Source organism: Gorilla gorilla, chromosome 18, assembly GCF_029281585.2.
Source record: "Gorilla gorilla gorilla isolate KB3781 chromosome 18, NHGRI_mGorGor1-v2.1_pri, whole genome shotgun sequence".
NCBI classification, from domain to species: domain Eukaryota; kingdom Metazoa; phylum Chordata; class Mammalia; order Primates; family Hominidae; genus Gorilla; species Gorilla gorilla.
The window spans coordinates 101576151-101604033 of record NC_073242.2 but is presented as its reverse complement, the minus strand read 5'-3'; the positions used below and the strand labels follow the sequence as shown (position 1 = coordinate 101604033).

Below are 27883 nucleotides of genomic sequence, written 5' to 3'. Positions count from 1 at the left end.
CACCAGGCTCCACATTCCATTCCTCCTTCTAACAATTTTATTTTCCTCCCCAGCCACCTCAATACAAGTGAAATTCCATTATGACAAACTCCAAGGACAGCTAATATTTTATTCTGGTAGGATTTTGTTAAACTGAGTACATGTCTAGAATTTATATTTCTAGTCTATAGGAAGTGGAGACAACTCACTACTAGGGTAATATTAATATAAGAGAAAGAAATGAAAGATCTTACACTTCTGAGGGGGGCAGTAAAAGTGAAGGAAGAAACCCACTGGTTAGCAATGATTCTTCAATATTCTTCCTGGGCCTAATAAAGGCCAAGAAAATTCACTGCTAATAGGAACACTAACATGTTACATAGGATGCCCCTCACAGAACTTGGGAAGGGCAGTTCCAGAAATGCAGTGTGAGCTAGGAGTGACAGCCATCTCTGGTAGTTTCTGTTATGATAGTAGTTGTCTGTTTAAGCTCTTTGAACTATGTTCCCCCATGTGGTTTAGAATATGGGTTTGTTTTCTAGAGAAAACAAAGATTGAAAAATCTAGTACTCATCTAGCCTGTGGCTTACTTTATTCAAACTAAAGTTCAATGCCATTAAAATCCCCAGACTAGTCTACTAAAAAGGGATTTTATCCCTATAATTTACCAAAATATTTCATATACGTTGGCCAAAATGACAATCTCTGGTTTCTTTGAATGTTGTACATCTTTCCAAAGTTATCTTTCACTTCCTGTGGAGTGATTACACCAGAGCAAAGCAGGTAGTCAGTTATGGAGAGCTAATTGGTAGCAGAGCCAGAAAAACATCGACATATTACCCAGCCATCCGACTGTGACAGCCCAGCCAGGCAGAAGACCTGGCTGAGTACAGGGGATGGACTTAGAGAAGTGCAGTTTCTCTAAAGACAGGAGGAAGGGCAGGGAAACTGAGTGTTGCCTGCCTATAATTTGTTAAGAAATAACCAAGGAATTGAGTTCCTAAAAAGTAGTTTGAACAGCTGATATTAAAAAGAAATGGTTACAACAACACTCTTTTATGAATTTTTTTAAAAGCATTCAACAAATGAGGATTAGAAGGAAACTACCTCAGCAAAATAAAACCACATATGAAAAACCCAGAACAAACATTATACTCAATGGTGAAAGACTAAAAGCTTTTCCTCTAAGATCAGGAATAAGGCAAGAACACCTGCTTTGCCACTTCTATTCAGCATCGTACTGGCAGTTCTAGCCAGAGCAATTAGGCAAGAAAAAGAAATAAAAGGGATTCAAACTGGAAAGGAAGAAGTACAATTATCTCTGTTCACAGATCTTATATGTAAAAAACCCTAAAGACTCTACAGACCACCCCCCTGCCCAAAAAAAAGCCTGGTAGAACTAATAGTGAATTCAGCAAAGTAACAGGATACAAAGTCAACACACAAAAATGAGTTGCAGGTTTATATAACAACAATTAATAATCTGAAAAGGAAATTATAAAAATAATTTCATTTCATTTATAATAGCAACAAAAAAAAACAAATACCTGGGAATTAACCAAGGCAGTAAAAGACTTGTACAATGAAAACTGTAAAACATTACTGAGAGAAATTAAAGAAGACATAAACAGAAACACATCCCATGTTCATGGATTGAAAGACTTAATATTAAGATGTCAATATACACAAAGTGATCTACAGATTCAATGTAATCTCTGTCAAAATCCTAATTTTTTTTTTTTTTTTTTTTTTTTTTTTTTTTTTTTTTTTGCAGAAATAGGAAAACTCAACCTAAAACTCACATGGAATCTTAAGGGATCCCAACAGCCAAAACAGTCTCAAAAAAGAAGAACAAAGCTGAAGAACTTACTGATTTCAAAACTTACTACAAACCTACAGTAATCAAAATAGTGTGGTACTGCCATATAAATCAAAAGATAGACATACAAACCAATGGAATAGACTAGAAAGAATCCCAGAAATAAACCCTCACATATATGGTCAAATAATTTTGACAAGGATGCCAAGACTATGAAATGGGGAAAGGATAGTTTTTGTTTTAGTTTTCCAACAAATGGTGCTGGGAAAACTCAATATTTGCATGCAAAAGAATAAAGCTGTGCCCTTACCTAATACCTTATACAAAAATTAACTCAAAATGGGTCAAAGACCTAAATGTAGCCACTAAAACTATAAAACTCATAGAAGAAAACATGGAACAAACCCTTCATGGCACTGGATTTGGCAGTGATTAGTTCACCAAAGGCACAGGCACGAAAGGAAATAATAGACAAATTAGACATCCTGAAACTTTTAAAATTTTGTGCATCAAAAGCAACATCAACAGAGTAAAAAGGCAACCCACAGAATAGGAGAAAATATTTCCAAATCATATCTCTGATGTTAATATCCAGAATATATAGAGAACTCCTAAAACTCAAGAAAACAAACAACCCAGTTCAAAAATGGGCAGAGCATATGCCGAAGAATGAAACTGGACCCCTATCTTTCACCATATATAAAAATTAACTCCAGATGGATTAAGGATTTAAATGTCAGACCTCAGACTATAGAAATCGTTATCGCCTGTAATCCCAGCACTTTGGGAGGCCGAGGCAGGTGGATCACGAGGACAGGAGATCAAGACCATCCTGGCTAACATGGTGAAACCCCGTCTCTACTAAAAAAAAGAAAAAAAATTAGCCGGGCATGGTGGTGGGCGCCTGTAGTCCCAGCTACTAGGGAGGCTGAGGCAGGAGAATGGCATGAACCCAGGAAGGGGAGCTTGCATTGAGCCGAGATCGCACCACTGCACTCCAGCCTGGCGACAGAGTGAGACTACTACTCAAAAAAAAAAAAAGAAAGAAATCGTTATCGGGCCAGGTGTGGTGGCTCACACCTGTAATCCCAGCACTTTGGGAGGCCAAGGCAAGTGGATCACAAAGTCAACCATCCTGGCCAACATAGTGAAACCTCGTCTCTACTAAAAATACAAAAATTAGCTGGGCGTGGTGACACACATCTGTAGTCCCAGCTACTTGGGAGGCTGAAGCAGGAGAATCGCTTAAACCCAGGAGGCGGAGGTTGCAGTGAGCCGAGATCAAACCACTGCACTCCAGCCTGGCAACAGAGCAAGACTCTGTCTCCAAAAAAAAAAAAAAGAAAAAAAAAAGAAATCGTTCTCAACATCGGCTTTGGCCAAGAATTGTTGGCTAAGTCAGCAAAAACAATTGCAACAAAAACAAAAATTGGTAGGAGGGACCTAATAAACTAAAGAGCTTCTACACAGCAAAAGAAACTATCAGCAGAATAAACAACCTACAGAGTGGGAGAAAATAGTCACAAACTACACAGCTGACAAAGGCCTAATATCTAGAATCTATAAGGAACTTAAACAAATCAAGCAAAAAACAAATAACCCCATTAAAAAAATGGGCAAAGGACATGAACAGACACTTCTCAAAAGAACACATACAAGCAGCCAACAAACATATGAAAAAATGCTCATGATCACTAATCACCAGAGAAATGCAAATCAAAACCACAATGAAATACTATCTCACACCAGTCAGAATGGTTATTACTAAAAAGTCAAAAAATCAGATGCCGGCAAGGCTGGTGAGAAAAGGCAACACTTATATACTGCTGGTGAGAATGTAAATTAGTTCAGCCACTGTGAACAAAGGTTTGAAGCTTTCTCAAAGAACTTAAAATCGACCTACCATTTGACCCAGCAATCCCATGAGTGGGCGTATACCCAAAGGAAAATAAATCATTCTACCAAAAAGACACATGCACTCGCATGTTCATCGCTGCACTATTCACAATAGCAAAGACATGGAATCAACCTAGGTGCCCAGCAATGGTGGACTGGATAAAGGAAATGTACATACACACCATGGGGTACTACACAGCCATAGAAAAGAATGAAATCATGTCCCTTGCAACAACATGGATGCAGCTGGAGGCCATAATCCTAAGCTAATTCCTGCAGGAACAGAAAATCAAATACCACCTCTTCTCACTTATAAGTGGGAGCTAAACATTGAGCACACAGGGACATAAATATAGGAACAATAAACACTGTGGACTACTTGGTTGGGAGGAATAGAGAGAGGGAAATGGGTTGAAAACATACCTGTTGGGTACTATGCTTACTACCTGGGTGATGGGATCCATACCCCAAACCTACCACATCACACAGTATACCCATATAATGAACCTGCACATGTACCGTCAGTATCTAAAATAAAAGTTGAAATTTAAAAATTTTTAAAAAGTTACCAATGCAAAAAAATAAAAGGGGGGGAAGAGGACTTGAGACATTTCTCCAAAGAAGATAAACAAATGGCCAATAATAAGCACATGAAAAGATGCTCACCACCACTAAATACTAGGGAAATGCAAATCAAAACTGCAATGAGATACCAGCCATTAGGATGGTTACACTAAAAAAAATACAGACAATAACAAGGGTCAGCCAGACTCAGGAGTCCACAACGGGGCCATGGTGCTAGAGACCATGTCATAGGTATGCTTTTGTACCTCTAGAAAAACAATCAGTTGCCATCTGAAGAAAAGACAGTGAGAATCAGAATATTAAAGCTCGAAGGAACTTTAAGGAAGATCTGAATGGAAAGGATCTGTAATTTAAAAAAACACTGGAAACACAGGAAGAGACAAAGCCTTGAGCAGAAGCTCCAGTACCGTGGCAAATTCAGGGGGAGCTGCTGTGGGCAGGGGACCCCTCCATTCCTCTTGTAGCACCCACATGTACCAAGTATCCTTTACCAGGTGTTCCTTGCTTGTAAATACGATGGTTGAGTTGGACCCATTGTTTTAATAGCCTCTCTGACCTTATTTTTTTATCTAAGGGACTTAGTGAGTTTGTGACCAAGGTCACAGCTTATTAATAATAACTGTTAAGTAGAACCTCAATCTTTTTCCTACTCCATTGCCTGATTCTGTAAATAGGTCACACATCAGCCAACTTCTAGTCCTCCAACCTAGGGCCAAGATTAGAAGGCTTCCTAGGCAAAGTGCTAGCAGCCCTCTCTCTTCACTACGGAGCCCTGAGAAGCCCATTTCCACCTGCATTCCCCCAAGGGGGCTAGAGGGAAGAATGGAGGCAGAGGTGGTAGCTGGTGCTGGCTGGCAAAGCTAGGCTTCTGAGCTCACCCACAAAATTGACTTCCATTTTAACATTTATTGAGTTATAACATGGAAATGCAAATCCCAGCAACAGAGGGAGAAAGGGATCAGAACAGCACAGCAGGCCACACACCACAGGGCTCACGCCGGCACTGGCCTGGTATCAAGGTGCTTCCAAGCCCCAATCCTGTCTGTGACTCAACCCCACCACAGAACCTGCCAACAAGCACACCTGGCAGAAGCCCAGCCTGGAGGAATCACAACATACACACCATGGTTAGTGGAAAGGGCTAAACACCCAAAAAGCCACCTCAGCAGACTTAAGAGACTGCTTAAAAAGAGAAAAGACTGGTGATTCTGGTGTAAGGGTCACCTTTTACGTGAAAATCAATAAGCAACATTTTATACTGTTTTTCAGTCAATGGACAACCCTTACCCTCTGCCATCCAGAGCAATCACATGGACCTCTTTCAAGCAGCCAAACCACCCCGGGGAACGCTGGGGTGGACTCCTGCTCACTTCCCTCCCATGATCTGGCCATCAAGGCAGACCTGCCAGTGCCCCCCAGCCTCAGGAGCAGCTGGGCACCCTCAGAGCTTGGTCTGCCTTGTGCAGAAATAAGGGCAGAGTTCCAGGACGACCCATGCAAAGGAAGACAGGGCAGGCTTCTGCACCCCCCACCTTTATTACATGATTTAAGAGGGTGAAGGAAAAAGACATGCAGTCATGTTTTACAAATAATAAATTTATTTCCAAATCCTGAATTATAACCAAATTACAATTCCCTTTAGGTCTTTTTTGCTGCTTTACACAAGGATTAAAAAAAGCCACAGCCAAGTCACGCATACACCAAGTGTCCTGGGCCAGTTTTAGATGCGATGGGTCCAGCCACCTCCCGCTGCCCCGGCAGCACCTCGGATACTCTGCAGCCCCACTCCCGCCATGCCGCGCTCCTGCATGGAAGAACTCCACCTCCAGACTCTGCCACAGAGTCTGGTCCAGCAGGAACTGCCCTGGGGGGCCGTGATATGCACAGATGAAAGTCCTCAGATGAAAGGGCTTTGTCCGCAGCCTCAGGGCTCCCGCCAGAAGGCTCAGGACCCAATATCTGCTGCCATCCTCTCTGGGGACAGCCTCAGCTCACAGACCAAAGCGGGCTGGCGTGCGGCGAGGGGTCATGGGCTCCCCTTGCTCTTTCCGGCCTGGAGTGTAGATCTTCGTAGACCTGGAGACACAGCAGGAGAGATCAGGAAACACCGTGCCCTCACCCACAGCCGGGAGGGCAGGAGGATGCAGAGCCCCAGGACTTACTGTTCCTAACCCATGGTGGGGAGCTCTGGGCCGAGGGATCTCCTCCCCGGCACATTCTCACTCCTCTGCCGTCCCCATGTTCGACTGGCGATGTAATCAAGGAAGCTCACTCATTCTGATATGCTTTAGATCGGATTTTAACAACTCCTCCCACAGTCCCTAGGGGAGCTACAAAAGCAGCTTTCCTCCACCTCACGCGCGCCACTCCAACTGTGTAGCAGCCTGCCTTTGTCCCCAGTGCCTGGGAGCCAACTCTAAACCCTTGGAATTTCCCAAGTGACTGGGAGTGTCTGCTATTCATGGGGGCCCCTCAGCCCTCGTTTGAGAGATTATGCTAATGAGGTGACTCTTGGTGAACCCCTTGAGTTTATCTAACAACATGACTCAAGGCAGGCTGGCCTCTCTGCCCCGGGGTTAGCACTGGTGCTCTGAGCCATGTGCTATCAGCCTCACCTCTGGGGAGGAGGGGGGACTGGAGGCTGAGCTCTACACCACATGACAATGATTCAGTCATTCATGCCTAAGTAACGGAACCCCAATGATAAGAACTCTGGACACTGAAGTTCAGGTGAGCTTCCTGGCTAGCAATAACCTGTCATACTGTCATGCATCAGTGTGCCACGGGGGGACATGGTCCTGAGGACAAACGAGGCTTCGCATTTGAGACCCTCCCAGACCTTGCTCTATGCATCTCTCCTTTTGGCTGGTTCTAATTTGTACCTTTTTGGTATAATAAAGCTATAATGGTAAGTACGGCACTCTCCGGAGTTCTGAAAGTCATTCTAGCAAATACTGAACCTGCAGGGGTCCATGGGGACACCAGTGAGGATGGTGTCCACACCTGCAGCTGGTATCTGAAGTGAGGGTGGTCTCACGGAGGCCTGTGCCTGCGACCTGTCAAGTCTGGCCTAACTCCAGGGACCAGCACAGACGCAGAAGCCCAAGGCGCACTTCTCACCACTGCAATGGGGTTTCCAACCCCCTCGCTCATGAGTAAAGCTGTGAAACCCATCCTGCTACTCCAGGCTGCCTCAGGCCCTGAATCCCTGCAGGTGTACTGTGGCTCCTTTAAAGCTGTCAGGAACTCCTCCCACACATCCATGTGACCACCAAATGCACAAGCAACTTCTGTCACCAGTTTGCCTTCACACATGCACCTTCCCATAAATCCTGACCCTGCATCAGGGCCTGGTCTCTGGCAGCCTCCTGGGATGGGTGCCACCCCAGCCAGACCCCAAAGGCCGGAGCTCACCTGACACTGCCCAGGGGGCTGCGCTTCTCCTGCTCCTGCCGCCGGGCTCGCAGCTGCTCCTCGGCCAGCGCCATCTCCTCCTCCATGGCAGAGGCTTCCTCTTTGGCCCGACGACGGTTCTCCTATTGAAGAGGGACAGACCTGGCTGAGCCTACTGGGGACCACTAAGGAAGGAGGTCTCGTCGGCACCCAAGTCCCTGCCACAAACCAGGTGCTGCATCCACCAGGCCAGTGCTCCACATGGCTGCCTGCCCCAGTACCAAAGCCGCCTTCTCTTCTGCAGCTGAGGCCTGTTTTTTTCACTGACTCAAGACACTGGACAATCAGTCCTAACTCAGTCATCCCTCAGTCCAGGAAGTACTTACATTTCCTTCTTTTTTGAAAAATCAAGTTCACAACTATGCTAGGAAGTACAGAAAAACAGGGAAGATGTGATTACCTGCTGGCTGGAACAGACAGGCATAAGATGCAAGGGAGCCTGGTGTGGGGAGAATTATGCTACGAAAAGGGGTAAGCCAAAGCCCAGCACCATTTTGCAACCCTAAATATGGATCTAGGCAATGGCCATCAACAGACGCTAAAACTTCAAGATGGAGGAGCAGTGGAAACCGATCAGGGAAGAGGCAGGCTGCCACCACTGGGGCCCCTCATCCATCCTCCCATCAGCAAAGGTGGGGCCACCAGACCTCACACGCCTCCTGAAGGCATCTAAGAGGAGGTTCACAGTGCCACATGCAGGCATCCCTGCCACACGCAGCTCAGCCGGGATCTAACTGAGCGGTTGGACTCATCGCCAGCTTACAGCAAGTGCACGAAACACAGGCACAGGTTAAACACCACTGTGAGCAAGCAATGAGGCGAATACATCATATGGACTATTCGACAGGACAAATGACCTGGCTGCTCCAATAAATCAATGTCATGAAAAAAAGCGTGGGGTGGAGCCTATTCTAGAATGAAACAGTTAACACACATAAGCAGTTGCAATGCCTGGATCCTAATTCAAGCAAATCGATCATAAGAAGTTATCTTTGAGATAAATAGAGAAATCCAAATGCGGACTGGAGACTTAGGTGACATTAAGTATTCATTTTTTTATGACTGATAACGGCACAGAGGTTATATTTAAAATTTTAAGTCCTTTTAGTCAGAGACACATACTCAAGTATTTATGGATGAATAATATATGAGATAAGCTTTAAAATATTCCAGAAAAAAAAAATGAATGTGTGTGGAGTGGGGTAGGAATAGTGAAATTGAACAAACGTTGACAATTATAGAGGCAAGGCAACGAATTCATGGTGGCCTGTTGTACTGTTTTTCCCACTTTCATGAATATTTGGACTTTTCAATAATGAGTTTTTTGGTTTTGTTTTTAAAGGCTCAGCCTACCAAACAACTGGAGTGGGTGGTGGGGAATCAGACAGACCCAGCCTGCTGGATCACAGCCTTTATGTTTGCAGAGAGAAGTAAGTGGGTTGGATGACTGCAAGTCTTCAATACCAAGCGGAGGGAACACCGACCCCACAGGCAAACAGCACCCCTGCGAAGAGCACAGAACCCTCACCTGCCGTGACTTGCCCGCCTGTTTCACGCTATAGAACATGGGGCCCAGCTCCGCCAGCCACTCCCCGTCCACAGCGGTCACACACTGCATATACTCCTGCGGGCAGAAGGGCAGGGAGGCGAGGGTCACAGGAGGGCCAATGTCCCTCCCAGAGTGGTTCCACAATTAGGAGCCACATGGGAAGGGCCCAATCCCTGGCCCTGCAAGGCTGAAAAAAGGAAAGGAAAAACCCCAGATACTCCCATCTAAACTCCTCCACACTTGAGAAAATGCCCCCAGTACCTAAGAGAAAAGGCCCAACCCCTCCGAAAATCCTTCCAATGACACCAAGAGGGGTTGCTCATCCCAAGCAGCAAGTGGGGAACAATCGTGCCCATGCGGCTGAGGTCAACGCAGTCTAGAGGTCAACCCTGTGCAGAGCTTCCCCAAGTCTCCAAATGAAAACCAACCTCACATGCCCGGCAAAACAACACACGTGGCCTCAAGGCTCCCAGGCTAAAAGCTCATGCCAGAAGGCAGTGAAGGGTTTCAATGCCTGGCCAGACAGGGGGCCTGCGTTATGCAAGTGCCTTGGAAAAGACTCACCTTGGTGGTCATGACCAACTCGTGATACACTATGTAATCTGGGGTGTAGCCCATTCCAAAAAGGGAGCTGGTGGGGTGCAAGTGGCAGGGCATCCCTGTGCGGATGTTCACGTACTCCCCGATTCCCTAAGGAGGAGACACAACAGGCAGCCACATCAGGAAAACAACACCCATTTGGGCAGCGACCCCATCCCTTAACACTCTTGACACAGCCTTTGGCGGAAGCCCAGATCTGCAGAACCACACCAGGACAAAGGAAGAACTTTGCCCTTATACAGGTATCAGGCTGGGAGGGGCTCACTGGGCTCCTGGGCTCACCTTGAGCTTGGCTGCTTGGTGGAAATAGGCAGCACAGATGCACTTCCTGACGATGTCCCAGTCAGTGCCACACGAGGCCAGGCTCATCCGCTGCTGCACCATGATGTCCTTGAGTTGAGCTCGCACCTCCCGGACCTAGGGCAGGAGACGGAGGCACCAGGAGGGAGCCCTCCTTTCCTCTTGACCCTCCCCTCATCCCAACATCCTGCTCATCCACCACTCTACCTTCCGCATGGCCTTAGCATGGATGAAATGATCGTTACACCAGATGGTGGAGTAATTATTGTTCTTCCACTGCAGGTAAACATTCAGGTAGGTCAAATGATCGCTCTCAGGAACAGCGAACTTCTCCCGGATTTGATCACTCTCCTCCTCTCGACCCTAGGAAGGGAAAAAGAACCTTCACTCTAAGTACAGGGGGGTCCAGGCCCACTGAGCACATCCCAGAGGTTCTAACACTACCACCTACCCACACATAGAACTTCAAATATGTCAATAGGTTGCCCTGACAATTTGAGAAAAATGAAAATAATTTTTAAAAAGGTCTACTGTAAAACATGAGGGCTCAAGAGCAACCATACTAGAAGATAAAAAATGCTCTCGCAAATTTCCAAAGCATTCCCTGAGAACCACTGGCCCAGCCCTTCCTTTCCCCTACCCCAACCTGCTTAACCGAGAACAGCAAAATCATTCTTCAGAAACTCTGATTCTGCCCTCTGTTCCATTTCAGTAATACAGAGAGAAGCCATTCCCCTTCCCAACACTTCCTCGAGCCCTCCGGGGAGAGGGGAGCCAGCCGCTGCCCCACCTTGGGCCTGTAGAAGATGGCTGGGACCGAGAGCATGGAGACGATGAGCAGGATCTCAGAGCTGCAGCCCATGTCACAGGACACGATGAGCATCTTGGACAGGGCAGGGTCCAGCGGGAACTCCACCATCAGCCGCCCGGTAGAGGTCAGACCACCTGGGAGAGATGAGCAAACCCGGATATTTGACGGGACAGTAGAGGGAAGAAGGAAGTCAAGCGCCAGCACCCATGAGGCTCCCGGGGCTGCCTCACCTGTGTTGTCCAGGGCCCCGAGGATCCAGAGCTGATACATAGAGTTGAGCATGTTGTCCTCCGGGGGCGGGTCCATGAAGTGGAACTGCAGCAGGTCCTGCACCCCGAGGGACTTGAGCAGCAGCACCACGTTGGCCAGGTTGGTCCTCTGGATCTCGGGCACCGTGGTGGTCAGGAGCTCATTCTTGTAGGCGCTCTGGGTGTAGAGCCTGCCGGGGAGAAGACCCCATCTTCTCACCACAAGGAAATCCCACAGCAGCCAGTACAGATGAAATCCCACAGGGAGGGAGGAAATTCTCATTTCTTCTCCCCACCCACTACTTCAGTGAATCACTGACTTCCACCTATTCAAAACTCCAATCTGCCAATTTAGCCCTTCTTCTGGAGCCTCTTACATGTTTCATTTCTTTTTTTTTTAGACAGAGTCTCACTCTGTTGCCCAACCTCTGCTTCCCAGGTTCAAGCGATTCTCCTGCCTCAGCCTCCCGAGTAGCTGGGACTACAGGCATCCGCCACCACGCCCAGCTGATTTTTGTATTTTTAGTAGAGATGGGGTTTCACCATATTGGCCATGGTGGTCTCAGACTCCTGACCTTGTGATCGGCCCGCCTCGGCCTCCCAAAGTGCCGGGATTACAGGCATGAGCCACCACACCCAGACATCTGTTTCATTTCTAGAACCAATGGGCCTGGGACTAGAATCATGGCTGGGTTTTATTTTCTTGATATTTTTCTATATTCACTAATGCTCTATAGTGAATACATTAATTTTTTTTAATTGGAACAAAAAAGGGGAAGAGAGCCAGGCAGAGTGGCTCACACCTATAATGCCAACAGTTTGGGAGGCCAAGACAGAAGAATCGCTTGAAGCCAGGAGTTCACAATACCAGCCTGGGCAACATAGCAAGACCCCATCTCTACAAAATATGAACAAATTAGCCAGGTGTGGTGGTGCCTGCCTGCAATCTCAGCCCCTTGGGAGGCTGAGGTGGGAGGTTCACTTGAGTGCAGGAGATCAAGGCTGCAGTGAGCTGTGATTGCACCACCACACTCCAGCCTGGGGTAACAGAGCAAGACTCTGTCTCTAATTGGAAAAAAAAAGAAAGAAAGAAAGAAAGAAAGAAAACAGGGAAAGAGAACAATAGAAATAAAAAGAACCAATGGCATCATCTGTCCAGACCTACCCTCTGAAGGGAGGCAGGCTGTAATTACCTGCATGTGTACCTACATCCACGTAGGTTGGCCTCAGACCTCTGAAATCCCCTGGAAAGCCACTCCTTCCTTCCACTCAGTAGCATAGGATGAAAGGACTAACAAGTGGCAGCCCTGCCAGCAGCTTCCAGCCTTGGGGACCAGCTCTAGAGCCAGCATCCTGCCCGCCCCCGCCCGGGCTCCACGCTCAGCAACCCCAGCGCTGCCCCGGAAAGCAGGCTAGCACAGGGCTCCTACCTGAAACACTGACCTGGGCCCGTCCTGCCGGCTCGCCCTGACCGCTGGTTGGCATTGGCCTGGCTAATGGGATAGATCTGCAGAGCATCCATGCCAATCCTGGGGTTGAAGACCTAGGAGGGGATGGCAAAGAGCTGACGAAGGACAGAGTGAGGGGAAAGTGGAAGTAGGCCTGAGACAAAGGCAAGCCCTGGTTGCTACACATGGCAGAGGAAGAGCCAGGAGGCTCTAGAAATATTCTCATGAACATCTGAAGAAGTCTTCCCCACAAACACCAGCTCTCTGAGCTCTACTGTTAAATTATCTACCTCATCGAGTATTACAAGGGTTAAACAAACCAAGAACAGTGAGTCAATGTGAGCCTCCTACCACCACCACCACTTCCACGGGCTCCCCACATCCCAGGGCCAGGAGCGAGGCCCTGGCTTCCCACCCCGCAGCTAAGTTAGCTTCTGGTGAAGACCCAGGCCTTGCCTCCCGTGTCTTCTCTTACCTTTAATTTGCAGTAACCAGAATCGATAACAAACATGATGCCGTCAACAGTGAGAGACGTCTCGGCAATATTGGTGGCAACGATGCACTTCCGAACGCCATCTGGAGCCTAGAGCAGGACATACAGAGAGGGAAAAATGAGTCCCTCAAGACAGGAAAGGCTCCGCGAGGGAGAAAAGCCTACCTCCTAGCCCACCCCCTGCCAGGACAGTCACATCCCCTCTCGCTTCCCTTAGAGAACTCCAGGAGCCACTCGTGGACATTCCTGCTGACACACCTTCTGGAAGATTTTGGCCTGGAGGTCAGAAGGCAGCTGAGAGTAGATGGGCAGCACAGCCAGGGCAGGCGCGTTCTCCAGTTCCTCCAGATGCTCCACAATCTGGTCTGAGGTCACCTGAGAGCCCAGGGAGGAGCTGTGAGACACTGGAACCCTAACCTCTCATATGCAAGACACACCCGCTCATCACAGTCGTGACCAAGGCACGCACCTCAATGTCCTCTTGGCCAGGCATGAAGATAAGGATGTCTCCAGGGGCCCCTGACAGGTGCACCTGCAAGGACTGCTTCACTGCAGCCTCCACGTAATCCTCCTGTGGGGTCTGCAACAGCAGTGGGGACACAGTCAGAGGGAGGTACTAGAAGCACAGGCCAGGCATCTCCTGGGAGCCCAGTGGCCCAGGCACTGCTCTGGAATGGAGCCATGGACTTTGAGGGCCACCACACCTCCACATGGGCCTGACTGCGAGGCCTCTACAAGAGGGCACAGTGCCTCCCTGGGCCCTGTACTTCAGCCTCAAAGAAATAATGAAACAAAACCTCACCCGGAACAGAGTCCTTTGTCCCCGAGTCCCAGAGCTGCAGGCTGCCCCATTTGCCCCATGGTCCCCAGGAAATCTTCTCCAACCCAGTCCCCTACCCACCCTCCACCCTCCAGCCGGCTTCGCATCAGAGAAGTGCGTGGCATGGAAGGGTCAGTTCGTAACATGGTGGCCTCAATACCTTGCTGAAGAGGATGTCAACAGGGAAGGTACGGCCAGGGATGTGGAAGATGGGGACATTCCCAAAAAAGGCAGCAAACTTCTCCGCATCCATTGTGGCTGATGTGACGATGAGCTTCAGGTCTGAGCGCCGAGCCACTACCTGAGAGAAGAGGCGGATCGGAGGCCCCCATGGTGGGGACCCTTGGCTCCTGTCCCCCAGTCCCATCAGCACCACCCCCGAGGAAACACAAGCCAAAGCTGACAAATGGGCCTATTCAATTCTTACCAATCCTGAAGACTGAAGCAATGGAGCCACTGCCCAGAAAACCCCAAGCCACCCTCAGCAGAGCAAGAACAGCATGAACTACAACCCGAGTCTGAACTGCAACCAGAGGCCTCAGGAACCTCTGGCCTACCAGAGACCCCCTCAGCCCACCTGGAGCATCCCACTAGCTACTGGTGGTGCGCTGGTCAACACCCCATGCGCAGAGACCAAACCACACAGCCCTCACCTCCCGGAGTAGCCCAAAGAGCACGTCAGTGTTGAGGGAGCGCTCGTGGGCCTCGTCCATGATGATGGCACTGTAGTGATCCAGGTCGGCTTCCCGGAGGGACTCTCGGAGCAGGATCCCATCAGTCATGTATTTGATCAAGGTGTTCTCTGAAGTGCAGTCTTCAAAGCGGATGGCATAGCCCACCTGGAGGTCAGAGAGATGGCTCAGATGCCCTGGCCACCGGCTCACCACCAGCACACCCCGTACTGGGGTCCGAGTCTTAGCAGATCACACCCTTTAACAAAAATGGGTGGAAGCTACTAGGGAATAACTACATGGCTCAGCCCCCATGCCCACTCACCTCCTCGCCAAGGTTTCCCCCCATCTCTTCACTGACTCTCTTGGCCACTGACATGGCAGCTACACGCCGGGGCTGGGTACACCCAATCATCCCATAGTCCGTGTAACCATCTTCATGCAGGTACTGTGTCAGCTGAGTGGTCTTACCACTCCCCGTCTCCCCAACCACGATCACGATGCTGTTGTCTCTACAAGGACAAGCAGGCAAAGGGCTTATCAGCCGAAGTGGAAGGCCAACGCCCAGCCTCCGAGAAGACTCCGCTACCTCCTATCCCCATGACTAGCTATCCAGGGAGCATGCCGGTTTAGAAGGGAGAATTTCACTGGGACAACAGCCTCTTACTGAGATACCACCTGAAACATCTGGAATACGGTGAGGTTTAAACAGGTGAGCTAAAACAAAATGGTGCCATCCCGTTACTTTGTGCAGTGTACCCCAGGCATGAGGTCAGAGGAAAAAATTATTTCCCTTCTCCACTGGGTGCAATGCACAAAAGAAAAAGAGCTCCTGGGTAAACATGGGAGACCAAGGGCACCCCTGATTTGACACTACATTCCTGGGCCCCGGGTGAAGTTACCTGATAATAGTGAGCAGCTCCTGCTGCACTGCAAAGATGGGCAGGTACTGCCTCTGCTCCAGGATGGACTTCTTCTTTGCAAATTCACTGCTGGCTTCGCTCTTTCTCTTCATGTGATCTGCAAACTTCTGCTCTGTCCTAGGAACACACAGCAGCCTAAACACCCTGCGGTGCCCCATGCTGTCCTTCCTGATTGGGTTGCTGCCCTCCTTCCTACGCTCAGGAATGAGGACTTTGGCAAGAGTCTGAGACACCAAAGCAGCCAGGGAAACTGAGATGGTTCTCATCGACCTCAGGACTGAAACTGCTACTTGAGAATCCATCATCCACAACACACTCAACACCACAGGGTCCAACAGAGCTAGCTGAACATGGATCGGAGGATTTACAGATCACCATGTTAGCAAACCCTCTAACCAAAACAGAGTGAGCAGAAGAGGAGTGGAAATCAATCCCCAGGTCACTAACTTGTAGAAAATACCCTCGGGCAATTTCAGCACAACACCTAAAGGGCTAAAATAGCCACACAGGCCTTGTGAGGAGGTAAGGGTGCAGAGCACGGGACATGGGTCAAACTTCCTCCCTCCTCTTGGCAGGACAGCAGGAAAGCATAGTCTGTACGGTTTTGTTTTCAAAGAACTGTGAAAACAGCCCCACTAAACAGTAACCTGCAACCTCTACTGAAAGCTCTCAATGTCTGACACATGTACACACCCGAGATGCAGAGCACTGTCACTTTCTCAAGGCTGCCCGGCAAAAAGACACCAGTTCAGTGCTCCACGCCGTCCACACACCCCTCCCCAACCCCTTCCCCAGAGATTTCCTGTCTGATGTGCCGCCCCATGCTCTGCTGAGCTTCCTATTTCTAATTTCACCCAGTCCCTCCTGGTCACCCAACAACTAATACCTAAGGAATTAAGTTAACTAGAGATGAATAAGGGCTGATCAATAGTACCAACTTCTCGTATGGACATTTCACACAGGAGTGGAGAGAATTATTAACTCAGATGACCGTTCAGTAGAACATAAGGGCATTCGAAGCATGAGGATCTTGAGGGACAGATAAGTCCAGCCACCTGCCCAATGCAGGAGTCCCAACTCAGCATCTGCTTAGATGCCTCTATGAACAGAGAAGTCACTGGCCAATAAGATAACCCTTTCTATTTTGGAACCTCTTTTAAAAATAGTTCTTATAGTGAACTGAAATCTAAGGGACTAAAACCCAGCTGCCCACGCTGAACACCTGGAAGGTACTTCAGCAGAGTGGCTCTGATGTGAGACGGCCTGGGTCTGATCCTAACTCCCTCACTGACGAGCTGGGTGACCTCAGACAAGTTACTTAACCTCCCTGGGCCTCCTTCCTCTCACAACACCAGCACCAGAGGAAGCAGTGTGGGGGAGCAGGAACCACATATAGGAAAAGTGGAAGACAGTGAAGAGACCAGGAGGAAGGGACCAGAGAGAGTGGAAGATGCAGAGAGGTATCCTAAGAGTCTCCCACTCAGGAGCCACAAAGTCGATGGGTTCTGCCGCAACTGCCCACATGGGCCCCAATCTTTGGAGCAAGGCTGATCTGCTGCTGGCAGAGGCTGCCCACCTGTAGTCCACCTTCCCATCCTCCGTCACAGCTTTATCTGGCTCTTCCTCCTTCTTGACGCCCATTATATCTCCCAGTTTGGTCCCCGCCAGTTCCCAGTGTTTGTGCTGAGCCTGAAAAGGAAAAAGGTCAGTCTGCTCCATCCTGCCACATGACTGCGAGCAATGGAAAATCAATCCCACGGGAGAGCAGGTGGTAAACTCCCCCAGAGTGCTGGGGGCACCGAGCCACATTCCAATCCTCAAGCCTCCAGCTCTCCCAACACCAGGCCCCGCAGCTTTCGGGACTAAGGACTTGATAGAGGGGACTCCTAACTTCTATCTGTGGGCCTAGTAAGACTTTTGAAGAGAAGAAAAAAGAAAAAAATACACATAAACTTCCCAGCCACGGTGACAAGAAACCAACCTTCTTGCGCTCCTTCTGCTCCCTGTGCTTCCGCACTGTCTGGCTGCCTTTCCGAGCAATGATGGCCAAGTCAGAAGTGGCATCCTTCACTGGAATCACCGGCTCCGGCTGCAGCAGTGGGGAGAAAGAGCGATGCCCGTTAAAATCAGCAAGAAGGCCATGTTCATAAGAGACTGCTACCTTCTCATGGTACAGGGCTGTTTTCTCCCTTCTCTTCTTTCTGTCTCCACATCAGGACTTTTTTTTTTTTGAGACAGAGTCTTGCTCTGTCGCCCAGACTGGAGTGCAGTGGCGTGATCTCTGCTCACTGCAGGTTCTGCCTCCCAGGTTCAAGCAACTCTCCTGCCTCAGCCTCCCGAGTAGCTGAAACTACAGGTGCCTGCCACCACACCCGGCTAATTTTTGTACTTTTGAGACGGGGTTTCACTATATTGCCCAGGCAGGCCTTGAACTCCTGGTATCCAATGATCCACCTGCCTCAGCCTCCCAAAGTGCCAGGATGACAGGCATGAGCCACTGCACCTGGCCCACATCAGGTCTCTCTGAGCTGTCTTGTCCCTGGCCACAGAGGAGCCTCACCTGCTTGGTGAAGACAATGCGCCCATCCAGAAAGGGAGGCACCAGATTGTGCACCATCAGATGCACCTTGGCCGCATTGTCCTCTTCAAAGTCCTCATCCACCTCCAGCCGATGGACCACCCCACTGGTGAGCATGCGGTTTGTCTCCCAGCGCTCGTTATCCTGTGAGGACACAATGGGAGCCACACTCAAATTTCCACCCCAAAGGTCGTCCTGAAAGGTTATGAGGTAAATCCACACATCAAGTCCTGACAGAAGGCCACTGGTAGCTGCAAAGATGTCACAGGCCTCTACCCACAGCTCCAAAGACAGAAGAGGTGCTGATCCCAAATCACCTGCAGGACTTTGTTCCAAGCAGCAGCACCTTTCATCTAAATCAGAACCTCTAGAGGGACACACAAATGGTAAGTGTCCCTAGCCCACATCAGAGACACAAAGAACACAGACCACAGAGGCAGGTCCCAATGCACCTGTTCCCATCAACAGTACTTCCCCTCAAGGAAGTACTGCAAAAGAGAGAAGTACGAGCCGGGGCTTTCCTTAAGCTACTAAAAGGCTCATCACCCACTCCTCTTCCACCTCCAGAGGATCTGGGCTTCTCGGCAATCAGGGGACAAGCTGTGCTGCCCTCACTTGGGGATAACCTGCTGCTTCCCCACGTGCTCTACCTCCAGGTCTGAATCTGCTCCAACTTCTGCAGGCAGCCTCACCTCATTGATCTGTCTCCGCTGAGCTGAAATGCGCTTCTGCTTCTGTTTATGCAGGTGCTGCTCCCGCCTCCTCACGTAGTCCTCGGAGGAGTAGGCCAGCGGGTTGTGGAACTCATCATAGCCCTCGTCCATCATGTACCAATCCCGATCAGCTTGCTGCAGGGCAGGAGGCAAAGCAAGGGAGTGAGGGACAGATCAAGTTTATGCATGAGACATGGCCAACAGACGAAGGGACGCTTGGTAGTCACTACTGCAGTGGAGCTACCCTTGTGAGGGGTGCAGGAGAGGCCTCCCTGCAGCCACATGCCATCTGGAGGAGAACCACAGTGGGCGACTACACAGGACTGGAGGGCAGCCCATCACGATAGCACTTCTTAGATTTACCACATGGTGGCACCAACACATAACAGAACAGTTAGGTCAGCCTACTGCAGTGAGTGACAGGGTTCACCGTGCCGTCTATGCCTCTGCAAAGAGACTCCAGGGCATTGGGTCTGAACAGGGCTCAGGTGTACCCTCATCAAAGCCCAGTCCTGCTAGAGGGTCACCCATCTACGGACGGCCACCAGCCTCGATCAGCCCCTCAGAAGTATAAAGCTTTACCCTCTGGTCATCTTCCCACTGCTGCCGCTCCTCCTCCGTGTCAAATGAAATTCCTTCTTCACCCTCCTCGCGTCTTCCTGGAGGAGCACAGGGAGCAGGTCAGTCCATGCCCTGGCCTGTCCCCAGCGGCCCCAGACAGATCTGCAGGGCCACGCAGCTCCAGAAGGGCAGCCCCTGCTCATCCTCGCTAGGGCAAGCAAGCCTGCTCTTCTGTCTCCTGCCCCACAGGCCTCACCTCGGCCCCTGGACAGACGCGGGGTGGACCCCAAGTGTCTTCTGTCATCGGCCCACTCGTTATATTTGTAGGAGGGAGTTGGCAGAGGCGTGTCATCCGAGTACTTGCCCCTCACAGACCTGGGAACAGCAGCACCAGCATCACAAAACTGTCACTGAGCTAAGCCACGTCCTCCTGGCCGCCATCTGCTCTCCCTGCCGAGGCTCCTTACCGCCCACCCAGCGAAACTGGGCTGTTCTGCCCAGAACATCACCTGTCTCGATCTCGAGTGGACAGCCGATGGCTCCGCTCAGAATCCCGATAGGAAGGCGTCGGGGAGGGCGATTCCCACTGTGAGCGCCTTGAGGAGCCATAGCCACTGTCCTCTTCCTCCCAGGTAGACCTTGAAGGGGTGGCTGCATCTGGGCCACAAAAGACACATCCACAGGAAACATCTCACTTAACCATGACATGGTCTAGAACCAGTTGCCAAAAGTCAATTCCCCAAATTTACTCCTTTTACTATTTCTAAACCTTGCATGTATCTATAACGGTTAAGATCGGTTTTGACAGTTTTTAAAGATATCTCAATTTTTAATGGTCCAGGATATATTTTTCCTTTTTTTATTTTTTTGAGACAAAGTCTTGCTCTGTCACCCAGGCTGGAGTACAGTGGTGTGATCTTGGCTCACTGCAACCTCCGCCTCCCGGGTACAATTGATTCTCCTGCCTCAGCCTCCCAAATAGCTGGGATTATAGGTACCCGCCACCACCCCAGGCTAATTTTTGTATTTTTAGTAGGGATGGGGTTTCACCATGTTGGCCAGGCTGGTCTCGAACTCCTGACCTCAAGTAATCTGCCTGCCTCAGCCTCCCAAAGTACTGGGATTACAGGTATGAGCCACTGCACCTAGCCAATGGTCCAGTTTTCATTCTGTGTTTATGACAACATTTTAAGGGATATTTACTTTATCTCTACAAACACACCCTTCTTGGATATAAGTAGTTCTTTTTAATAAACACTTCTTCTACCTCCAGCTCCCTATTCTTTCCTACCATTTGGAAAACTGGCCATGCAGCAAACCAGCCTCTCACCTTTCAGGAACCATATCCACCCCAAGTGCAGAGCTGTGCCCACCTGACTCAGAACCAACTATCCCAAGATGTTAATGGTAGAATCAGGAATTCTGACTCAATGCCTCAGCAATCTCACTGAAGACGAGAGTCACTCACTCTGCCTTTCATACACTTGAATCCTCACAAGCCACCAAAACAGTGAGTCTACCTTTAGGTCGATGTCGTGGGCTCTCAGGTTCATTTCTTCTGCTGCTACGCTCTGACCCTCCATCTCGCTCCGATCTGCTGCTGTGCCTACTTCTATCCCGCTCATCTATGAAGAGTCACACGGAGCTTAAAAACATGCATCCCATCCTAAGGTATACACATCTTCACCCTAGAGAAAGGACAGGCTGCCCACTCACTCACAGGTGCAACCTGCACTGCTCGAATGTGATCCGTGGACTCCTGAAACTCACCTATGCCCATTCTCCCAAGGGGGAAAAATAGTTACTGTCTAGAAAGTTTCAAACCCACAGTAACAGTTATTTTCCAGCAAGAATTCAAAAAATACTAGTGCGAGTTTACAGTGAATCTTTTTTTTAATAGTTACAATTCTATCAGCTATAAAACTTAATACTGAGCAAGGACAGCACTGGATTTTTTTGTCTAGCTTTGTTCCATAGCACTGTCCTTTCTCTATCACCAATGCTATTAGAAACGCTGGTCTCTTATACATATTTACCCATTATATCCTTTATCATCAATTTTCATAATAAAACGAAGACCACACACTCAAGGAGAGCAGCTATGTTACAGGCAACAGCTCTTTTCTTAAACTAGTATTCCCAATCCCAGCAGGGTCAAAACCACTCAGGCGGACATCATGCAAATAGGACTCCCTAACAAATGGGTGTTGCAAAAACTCCTGCAACAAGAAAAAGGCTGACACATTTATTCGAATGCTAATGGACAACAGGAACTGTGCTGGACAGTTTACCTCTGTCCCTCTTGCGGTCATAGTCTCGATCCCGCGATTTCTCCTTCTTCCAATCCTTTTCTTCTTTGGACGAGGCATAGACACCATGTTCCCGCCGCTCCCGCTCTCTCTGCCGACTGCGTTCCCAAAACTCTTCGCTCACACCACCCGGATGGGATGGAGTCTCTACCCGAGCAGACCGATAATGTCTGAAACAGGGAGAGCAACTGGTAAAGGCCCCTCCATAGGAGAAAAACTCTGCCCTAAAACCTTTGGCTGTCCAAACAAGTGATCTGTCCTTTTCCACTTTCTCTCCCTGGGACGCAGGCTCACATATGGCAACAACCCAAGGCATTTCTAACCTCTACCATCTAGTCTTTATTCACCTTTGTTTTTCCCCACAAATTCCTACCTACCTTCAGTATTACAGAATCATAATAAAATCATAAAGCTCTAAATCTCCAACAGGAAAACTGAGAGATAAACATGAGCTGTTATTTTCCAGCCTCCGTTCGCTTCCTTCTGGGCTAACCCATACTAAGGCCTTTACCTGTCTTTCCGGATATTTCGGCCAGCCTGGTCACCGCCCTCTTCCTCAGCATCCTTCTGGTCATCCTTGCTCTCTTCCCAGTCCTTGTAGGAGGAGACTTTGGACTTCTTCTTGTCCTCCCCATCGTCCTTCTCCTCTCGCTCTCTCCGTTTCAGGGAAGCCAGCAAGTCCAGTCCCAGTAATGAAGGGCGGGGAGCAGGAGCCTTGAAGACATGCTGCTCGCTGGCTGCACTTTTGGACTTGCAAATAAGACCGCCAACCTGACAGTCCAGATCAGTGCCTTCCAATCGATGGATCGAGGCATCCTCACTGGTGTCCCCCATCACAGGATATGGGATTTCTCTGGAAGGAAGGCAAACCATTTGGTACTGGAGAAGGCTCAGCTCTACTATATCCCAGAATAAATGCAGTTATGGTTATATGTAGGTGATTAAACTTCCCCATCTCCCCCTAAGACCAGGACTACTTTTGCTCCCTCTCTCCAAGATCTTTCCATCAAGTCACTGCCAATCTCCAAAGATTCTCCTATTCCAACCCCCAATAAACACCAAAATAGATACACACACAACACACCCCCCCCATACATTCCTCCCCACCCCCCACAAAGATCCAAGAGGCAATAAAAGGCCTCACTAAGGGACACTTTCTAGAGCCTGATGTCAGCAGCTGTAACAGGGATGTAGGGAAAACACCACTAAATTTGAGTCAGAAACCTCAATTAGAAACCAGGCTCTTAACACTTTCTACCTGTATGATGGTAAGCAAATAACTGAATCTTTGTTTAGCCATAATTTCATATCTATTAAATGGAAAAAATTTTTACCTTATCTAATCCACGAAGCTATTGTGAGAATCAAACAAAAAGTGTGTGTGAAACCATAAAGAGTAGCTCTTTATGTAACCATAACAGTTAACATAAATGTAACTGCTACATTATATTATTTGCTATCCTCCTATATACTGTTGGTCCCTCACCCATTTTTTTACATGAGTTCTACCTCTTCCTCTCTTTAAACAACAGGTACAGCAGCACAGAGATGGGGCAGAAGGCTACCGTCCATGTTCTCCATACTTTAGTGGCTTTTCTTGGCCTAGCTGCGTTTTACAGAAAACAATTTACTCACAGCAGCCAAAATCAGTTTAATAACAATCTATGTTCACCAAAAATATTTATGAGAAACACCAGGTTAGGAAGAGGTGTTACTGAGAAGTATATAAGTGGCTACAAGACTTCTGGCACTCAAGTTGGAACAAGCTCCTCTTTACCTCTCACTACACATCTGCCACTCATCAACATATACCACTTCTGGATGCTTGGATAATTCCTCTCATTCCAACAAGTTAGCAAAGCAAAGGAGATGCCACCAGAATCCAGAATTGTTTACCAAACTCTAATTAAATGCACAGCTCTACAGAGTATTGCCAAACAGACTGGACACATAATATTAATGCAGAAACAAGAGTTACATTTTGAAAATGCCATCAGGCAGAACAGAAAAAAAGAAAGCTGCATATTGGTGACATCTGTGTGCATGTGAGGAAATCCACACAAGAAGATAAAGATATACAGGCTCTACTCAATAGTTGTCTAAACTAGGAAAGGTACCCTGGACTGCCATTCTACGCAGTTGAGAGAACACTGGATGTGTTGTTGACTGCTATAGCTCAATGTCTAGCAAAATAAGCGTTTGATAAATTAAAAAATGAATTAATTTAAACTTATTAAAGGACGACAGGAACCCAAACATTTCTGGAGACAGCAAGGGAAGATTCCAGCAACACAGGACAAGGAGACAGCCAGAGAGAACTTCATTAGCTGCTGAGACGAACAAATAAGGAGCTAAAGAGCAAGATTCTTGAGAAGGATTAATGGCAAAGAAACTACAAGGCGTACGAGAAAGCCAGGGAAGAAAGAACCTGGATTCATTCATTCAACAATTATTCACTGAGGGCGTCCCTGAGCCAATTGCTGTTCTCGGCGATAGCAACAGAGAACAAGACAAAAATCCCCGCCCACCTGGAGCTGACATTCTAGTAGAAGAGATCGCCCACCAGATTGCCTGGTATAAATAACACTGTGAGAGAGCAGAGGAAGACACAAGGAGTCCTACTCGGGCTCGGCGACAGTCTGGGGTGGGTTAAAGCGGAGGCCTGGGAGAGGGAGCAAGGCCACTCCAGGCAGCATCCCTAGATCTCAGCGAGGCCGCTCCAGGCAGCAGGATTTGACCAGAGCAAGGAGGAAGGCCAAGGCGGCCAGGACGGATGCAGCATCCCTGAGGTGAGTAAGGCAAGGTGGGTGACAGGGACGACAGAGGAACTCCCCAAACTGGGGCCCGGACCTGAGCAGGGGACCAATATCCGCCGCCTGGAGCCGCCATGATTACAGAAGGGCAGGCCAGGAAGGAAGAAGGGACTCTCACCTCACCAAGCGCGACTCTTGGAACCCTTCTGTCCCGGATTCTGGGGCGCCGGCGCTGCCACCCCTCGCTCAGACAGGCTCAAGGAGCCAAAATCCACACCTTGAAAGCGGCCATTATTGTCCCTTAATACCTTGCGCGCCCCCTCTATCCGCCCAAAGCTACCATAGAGAGCAGCCTGGAACACGCCGATTCCTGGATCCAAGTGTGGAACGGAACGCCAACAGGCTCTCAAGGCCTCCTCTGGGGCTCTGATCAGACACTTCCGAGTCTCCTTGTGACCAATCACTCTTAGCCTAAGAGACTACATCCCGCCTCTAGTCTGGTGGCAGGAAAAGGAGGGGAAAAAGGTCGACCATCTTTAATACGGGCGGAGGTGACGCCTAGCTTCCGGTCAGAGCCGAGCAAGGTGGGCGGTGACTAGAAGCTCTTCCGTTTATTGGGCTGTTGAGCGGGGGCCGACCGACTACCGGGAGTTTGTTTTGTGCGCTTGTGCGTTTTCTATTCGGTTTCCTTCCCGCTAGCGGGGCCACGAGGGTTGCTAGGCAACAGCCCCTGGGTGACTTGGTGTTAGGGTCCTGTCCGGCTTGGGGCTGATGAAAGGAGCTGTCCGCGCCCGGGCTTTTCGGAGAAGTGGTTGCTGACAGCCACAAAGTGAAAGGGAGGGAGGCGGCGTGGAAGAGTAAGGTAAGTGCTGGGGTCCCTTAGCGCTTGTGGGCCAGGAGCAGCGCAACACAGGTGACTTTAAATATGTATATCGGATATTTTGGAAAATGGAGATGCGCGCCCGGCTGTAAATAAAAATCACCCATGCGTTCACACGCAGAGATGACCACTGATTTCCAGTTGTTTTTCTGGAATACATTGTAGTAAGGTTCTGTACAAAAGTGAGTTCAAGCTTTTTTTCTTTTTTTGGTGTTTCTGCAGTTGTGGCGCGCGCCTGAGGTTCCAGCTACTCGGGAGGCTGAGGCGGGAGGATTGCTTGAGCCTGGGGAGTTGAGACCAGCCTGGGCAACATAGCGAAACCCCGCCTCAGAAAAAGAGAGGGAGAGAGGAAAGCAGTGGAGTTATTGGTCAAAGAGTATGTCAGTTTTCTTTCCAGAAAGGTTTTGTGTCTGCATTGCAGCAGGAACTCCCTGTGCCTGCCCCTACCACTATCTTGTTTAATTTTTGCCAATTCAGTGACTTTGTAAACATATCTTTTAATTTGCTTTTCTTTGCTTACTAGTAAAGCTTAACTTTTCAGTTTATCTACTGTCCATTTGTACCTCTTCTTTTGGGAATTCTCTGTGGGTATCATTTACTATGGACATTTTCTTAGATGTGGTCTCAGTTTTCCTCTCCTGCTTCCAACATTTGTCCAGTTGCACCCCTAGCCTCACCACTAACAACTTTGTTCTCCCCTTACTTTCTCCTTTCGATCAGTAACACAGAGGAATTGCTGTTTGTTTGAATTCTAGTGGGACAGATCCGTCTTCTCTTTGACCTTCCCTTTCATTGGTAATTTGTTCTGCTGCTCACATCTGATGACGTCCCTTTGGGCCATCAATGTCCCTGTTTAAAGTATGACCTATAGCTGGAACAATCTTATTTCCTATGTGAATTTTAGTTAAATAATTCCTTTTTTTTTTTTTTTTGGAGACGGAGCTTCGCTCTTGTTGCCTTGCCCAGGCTGGAGTGCAGTGGAGCGATCCTAGCTCACTGCAACCTCCGCCTCCAGGGTTCAAGCAATTCTCCTGCCTCAGCCTCCTGAGTAGCTTGGATTACAGGTGGCGCCTGCCACCACGCCCGGCTAATTTTTTGTATTTTTAGTAGAGACGGGGTTTCACCATGTTGGCCAGGCTGGTCTCGAATTCCTGGCCATAGGTGATCCACCCTCCTTGGCCTCCCAAAGTGCTGGGATTACAGGGGTGAGCCTGGCCTAATTCGTATCTTAAAATGTGACTTGTGACAAAAAATATAGGAAAAGAAATCCTCCCTTTTCATATTTGGAACTGAATTCAAAATACCGACCATCTCAATGGAGTCTCTTATAGATGACCACAAAACTAAGCTTCTTTGTCAAAGAGTTTCTCAAAAATGAAATTTCTTCCAATCATGAAAATAGATTATTGTAGTAGAAGGACCCCTGGACTAGAAATTTGGTGGCTTGTATTCTAGTCCTTGTCATTGTAGCAGAAAGTGCAACTGTAAGCAAGCTAGTTTGTAAAATGACGGGGTTGGATTAGGTCCCTTGTACCTCAGTATTTTATTATTTGTTTATGGTATTGTAGTTTTCACACACACTCTTAATTGATCTGTTTGCCGTGTAATGAGGTGCAGCTAGTAAGGTGCACACCAAGAATCTTTAAGCCAGAACTTGTAATAATATAATGTATACCCTAAAGGACTGTTTAAAAAGTGTAACACATGCAAGAAATAATATGCTGCCATGACAGAGAATATGGATGTTCTCTATATAGAGATATGGGGTAATCTTCATAGGTTAGGTTTGAAATAATGAAAAGTGCTGAAGAGTAGATAAAGTGTGTGTGCGGAACATCTGTCATTGGTCCCTCCACAGCCATTCTTCATCCTCCTCTAGACTGCTCTGGGACGGGGAGGTTTGCCTGCCTCAACAGGCCCCTCCCCTCTGGTTCCAGTTGGAGTCAGCTGGTGGTTGCATGAGCAAAGGTCAGAGGGAGGGAGGAGAGTGGCTGCAACACTTAACAGCAGGCTGCCCTCCTATATACTGTCCTCTCCACTCACCTCTTTCTGCCACACAATTCTTATAACTGCTTCCTGCCATGGCTTCTTCCTCCCATGGCCTAGGGATGGGTACAGCATCCCGCTGTTACTAGCCCCAAAGTAGTACACTTTACCGTATTGTTTTTCTACACCTGCCTTAATTAAACTGCCTTCAAATTACCAAAGTTGAGAGTGTCATCGCTTTCCTGCTGGAACACTGATACAATAGGCTATCTTTTGGGGGTGGGGAGAGAGAGAAAAAAATATCGGAACGCATATTTGTATTTTTTGGTGAATGCATAACAAAACTCTGAAAGATACATGAGAAACTAATGAAAGCAGTTATCTGGCCCAGGGGAGGGAGCAATGAAAACTGGTTCCAAGGAGCAGGGACAAGGAGAGGGAAACTCCACAGTGTTACCTTTCTATGATGTTTCTTTCATACTATGTGAATACATTAGCTACTCTGTGA

General features: G+C 48.5%; 3 protein-coding genes across 23 annotated transcripts in view; 2 read left to right on the top strand and 1 right to left on the bottom strand.

The window, feature by feature from the left end:
- The window catches only part of PMFBP1 (polyamine modulated factor 1 binding protein 1), a 61006-nt gene extending 54650 nt beyond the window's left edge, over positions 1–6356 (top strand). For all 14 annotated transcript variants that reach the window (XM_063699735.1, XM_063699733.1, XM_055366452.2 and 11 more), the window contains one exon: positions 1754–6356. In XM_063699735.1, the coding sequence (XP_063555805.1) occupies positions 1754–1881 (128 nt within the window). In that variant the 3' untranslated portion in view covers positions 1882–6356. The remainder of the gene's footprint in view (positions 1–1753) is intronic.
- On the bottom strand, positions 5860–25203 carry DHX38 (DEAH-box helicase 38). Of its 3 annotated transcripts, none has more exons than XM_004057955.5 (27): positions 24688–25203; positions 22268–22609; positions 21739–21926; positions 20968–21072; positions 19957–20104; positions 19704–19822; positions 19469–19545; positions 18866–19021; positions 18156–18317; positions 17577–17684; positions 17172–17284; positions 15575–15712; positions 14998–15184; positions 14655–14840; positions 14162–14302; positions 13651–13761; positions 13440–13556; positions 13164–13271; positions 12671–12783; positions 11223–11431; positions 10972–11126; positions 10389–10544; positions 10164–10298; positions 9846–9971; positions 9261–9356; positions 7694–7815; positions 5860–6355 (listed from the first exon to the last, which is right to left on the bottom strand). In XM_004057955.5, the coding sequence occupies exons 2-27, from the start codon at positions 22588–22590 to the stop codon at positions 6271–6273; spliced, it is 3684 nt and encodes a 1227-aa protein (XP_004058003.1). In that variant the 5' UTR covers positions 22591–22609; positions 24688–25203; the 3' UTR covers positions 5860–6270. The 3 variants fall into 3 exon arrangements, with proteins under 3 accessions (XP_004058003.1, XP_055222418.1, XP_055222417.1); XM_055366443.2 differs by having other exon boundaries at positions 24818–25201; XM_055366442.2 differs by having other exon boundaries at positions 24850–25075.
- Positions 23914–27883, top strand: part of TXNL4B (thioredoxin like 4B) — an 89251-nt gene continuing 85281 nt past the window's right edge. For 3 of the 6 annotated variants that reach the window (XR_010131374.1, XM_063699738.1, XM_019011992.4), the window contains exon 1: positions 25181–25371. The gene's annotated coding sequence lies outside the window, so the exon portion shown is untranslated. Of the gene's footprint in view, positions 24546–25118; positions 25372–27883 lie in introns of those variants that run through there. The other 3 variants (XM_004057966.5, XM_055366460.2, XM_004057965.5) reach the window with 3 other exon arrangements.

Excerpts from the sequence above, each read along its gene's own strand:
- DHX38 (XM_004057955.5), bottom strand. The coding sequence starts at position 22,590 with ATGGGGGACACCAGTGAGGATGCCTCGATCCATCGATTGGAAGGCACT. Across the intron at positions 15,713-17,171 it reads GATGGGAAGGTGGACTACAG|GACAGAGCAGAAGTTTGCAG; the intron begins GTGGGCAGCCTC and ends GTGTGTTCCTAG. Across the intron at positions 9,357-9,845 it reads AGTTGGTCATGACCACCAAG|GAGTATATGCAGTGTGTGAC; the intron begins GTGAGTCTTTTC and ends TTCTGCCCGCAG.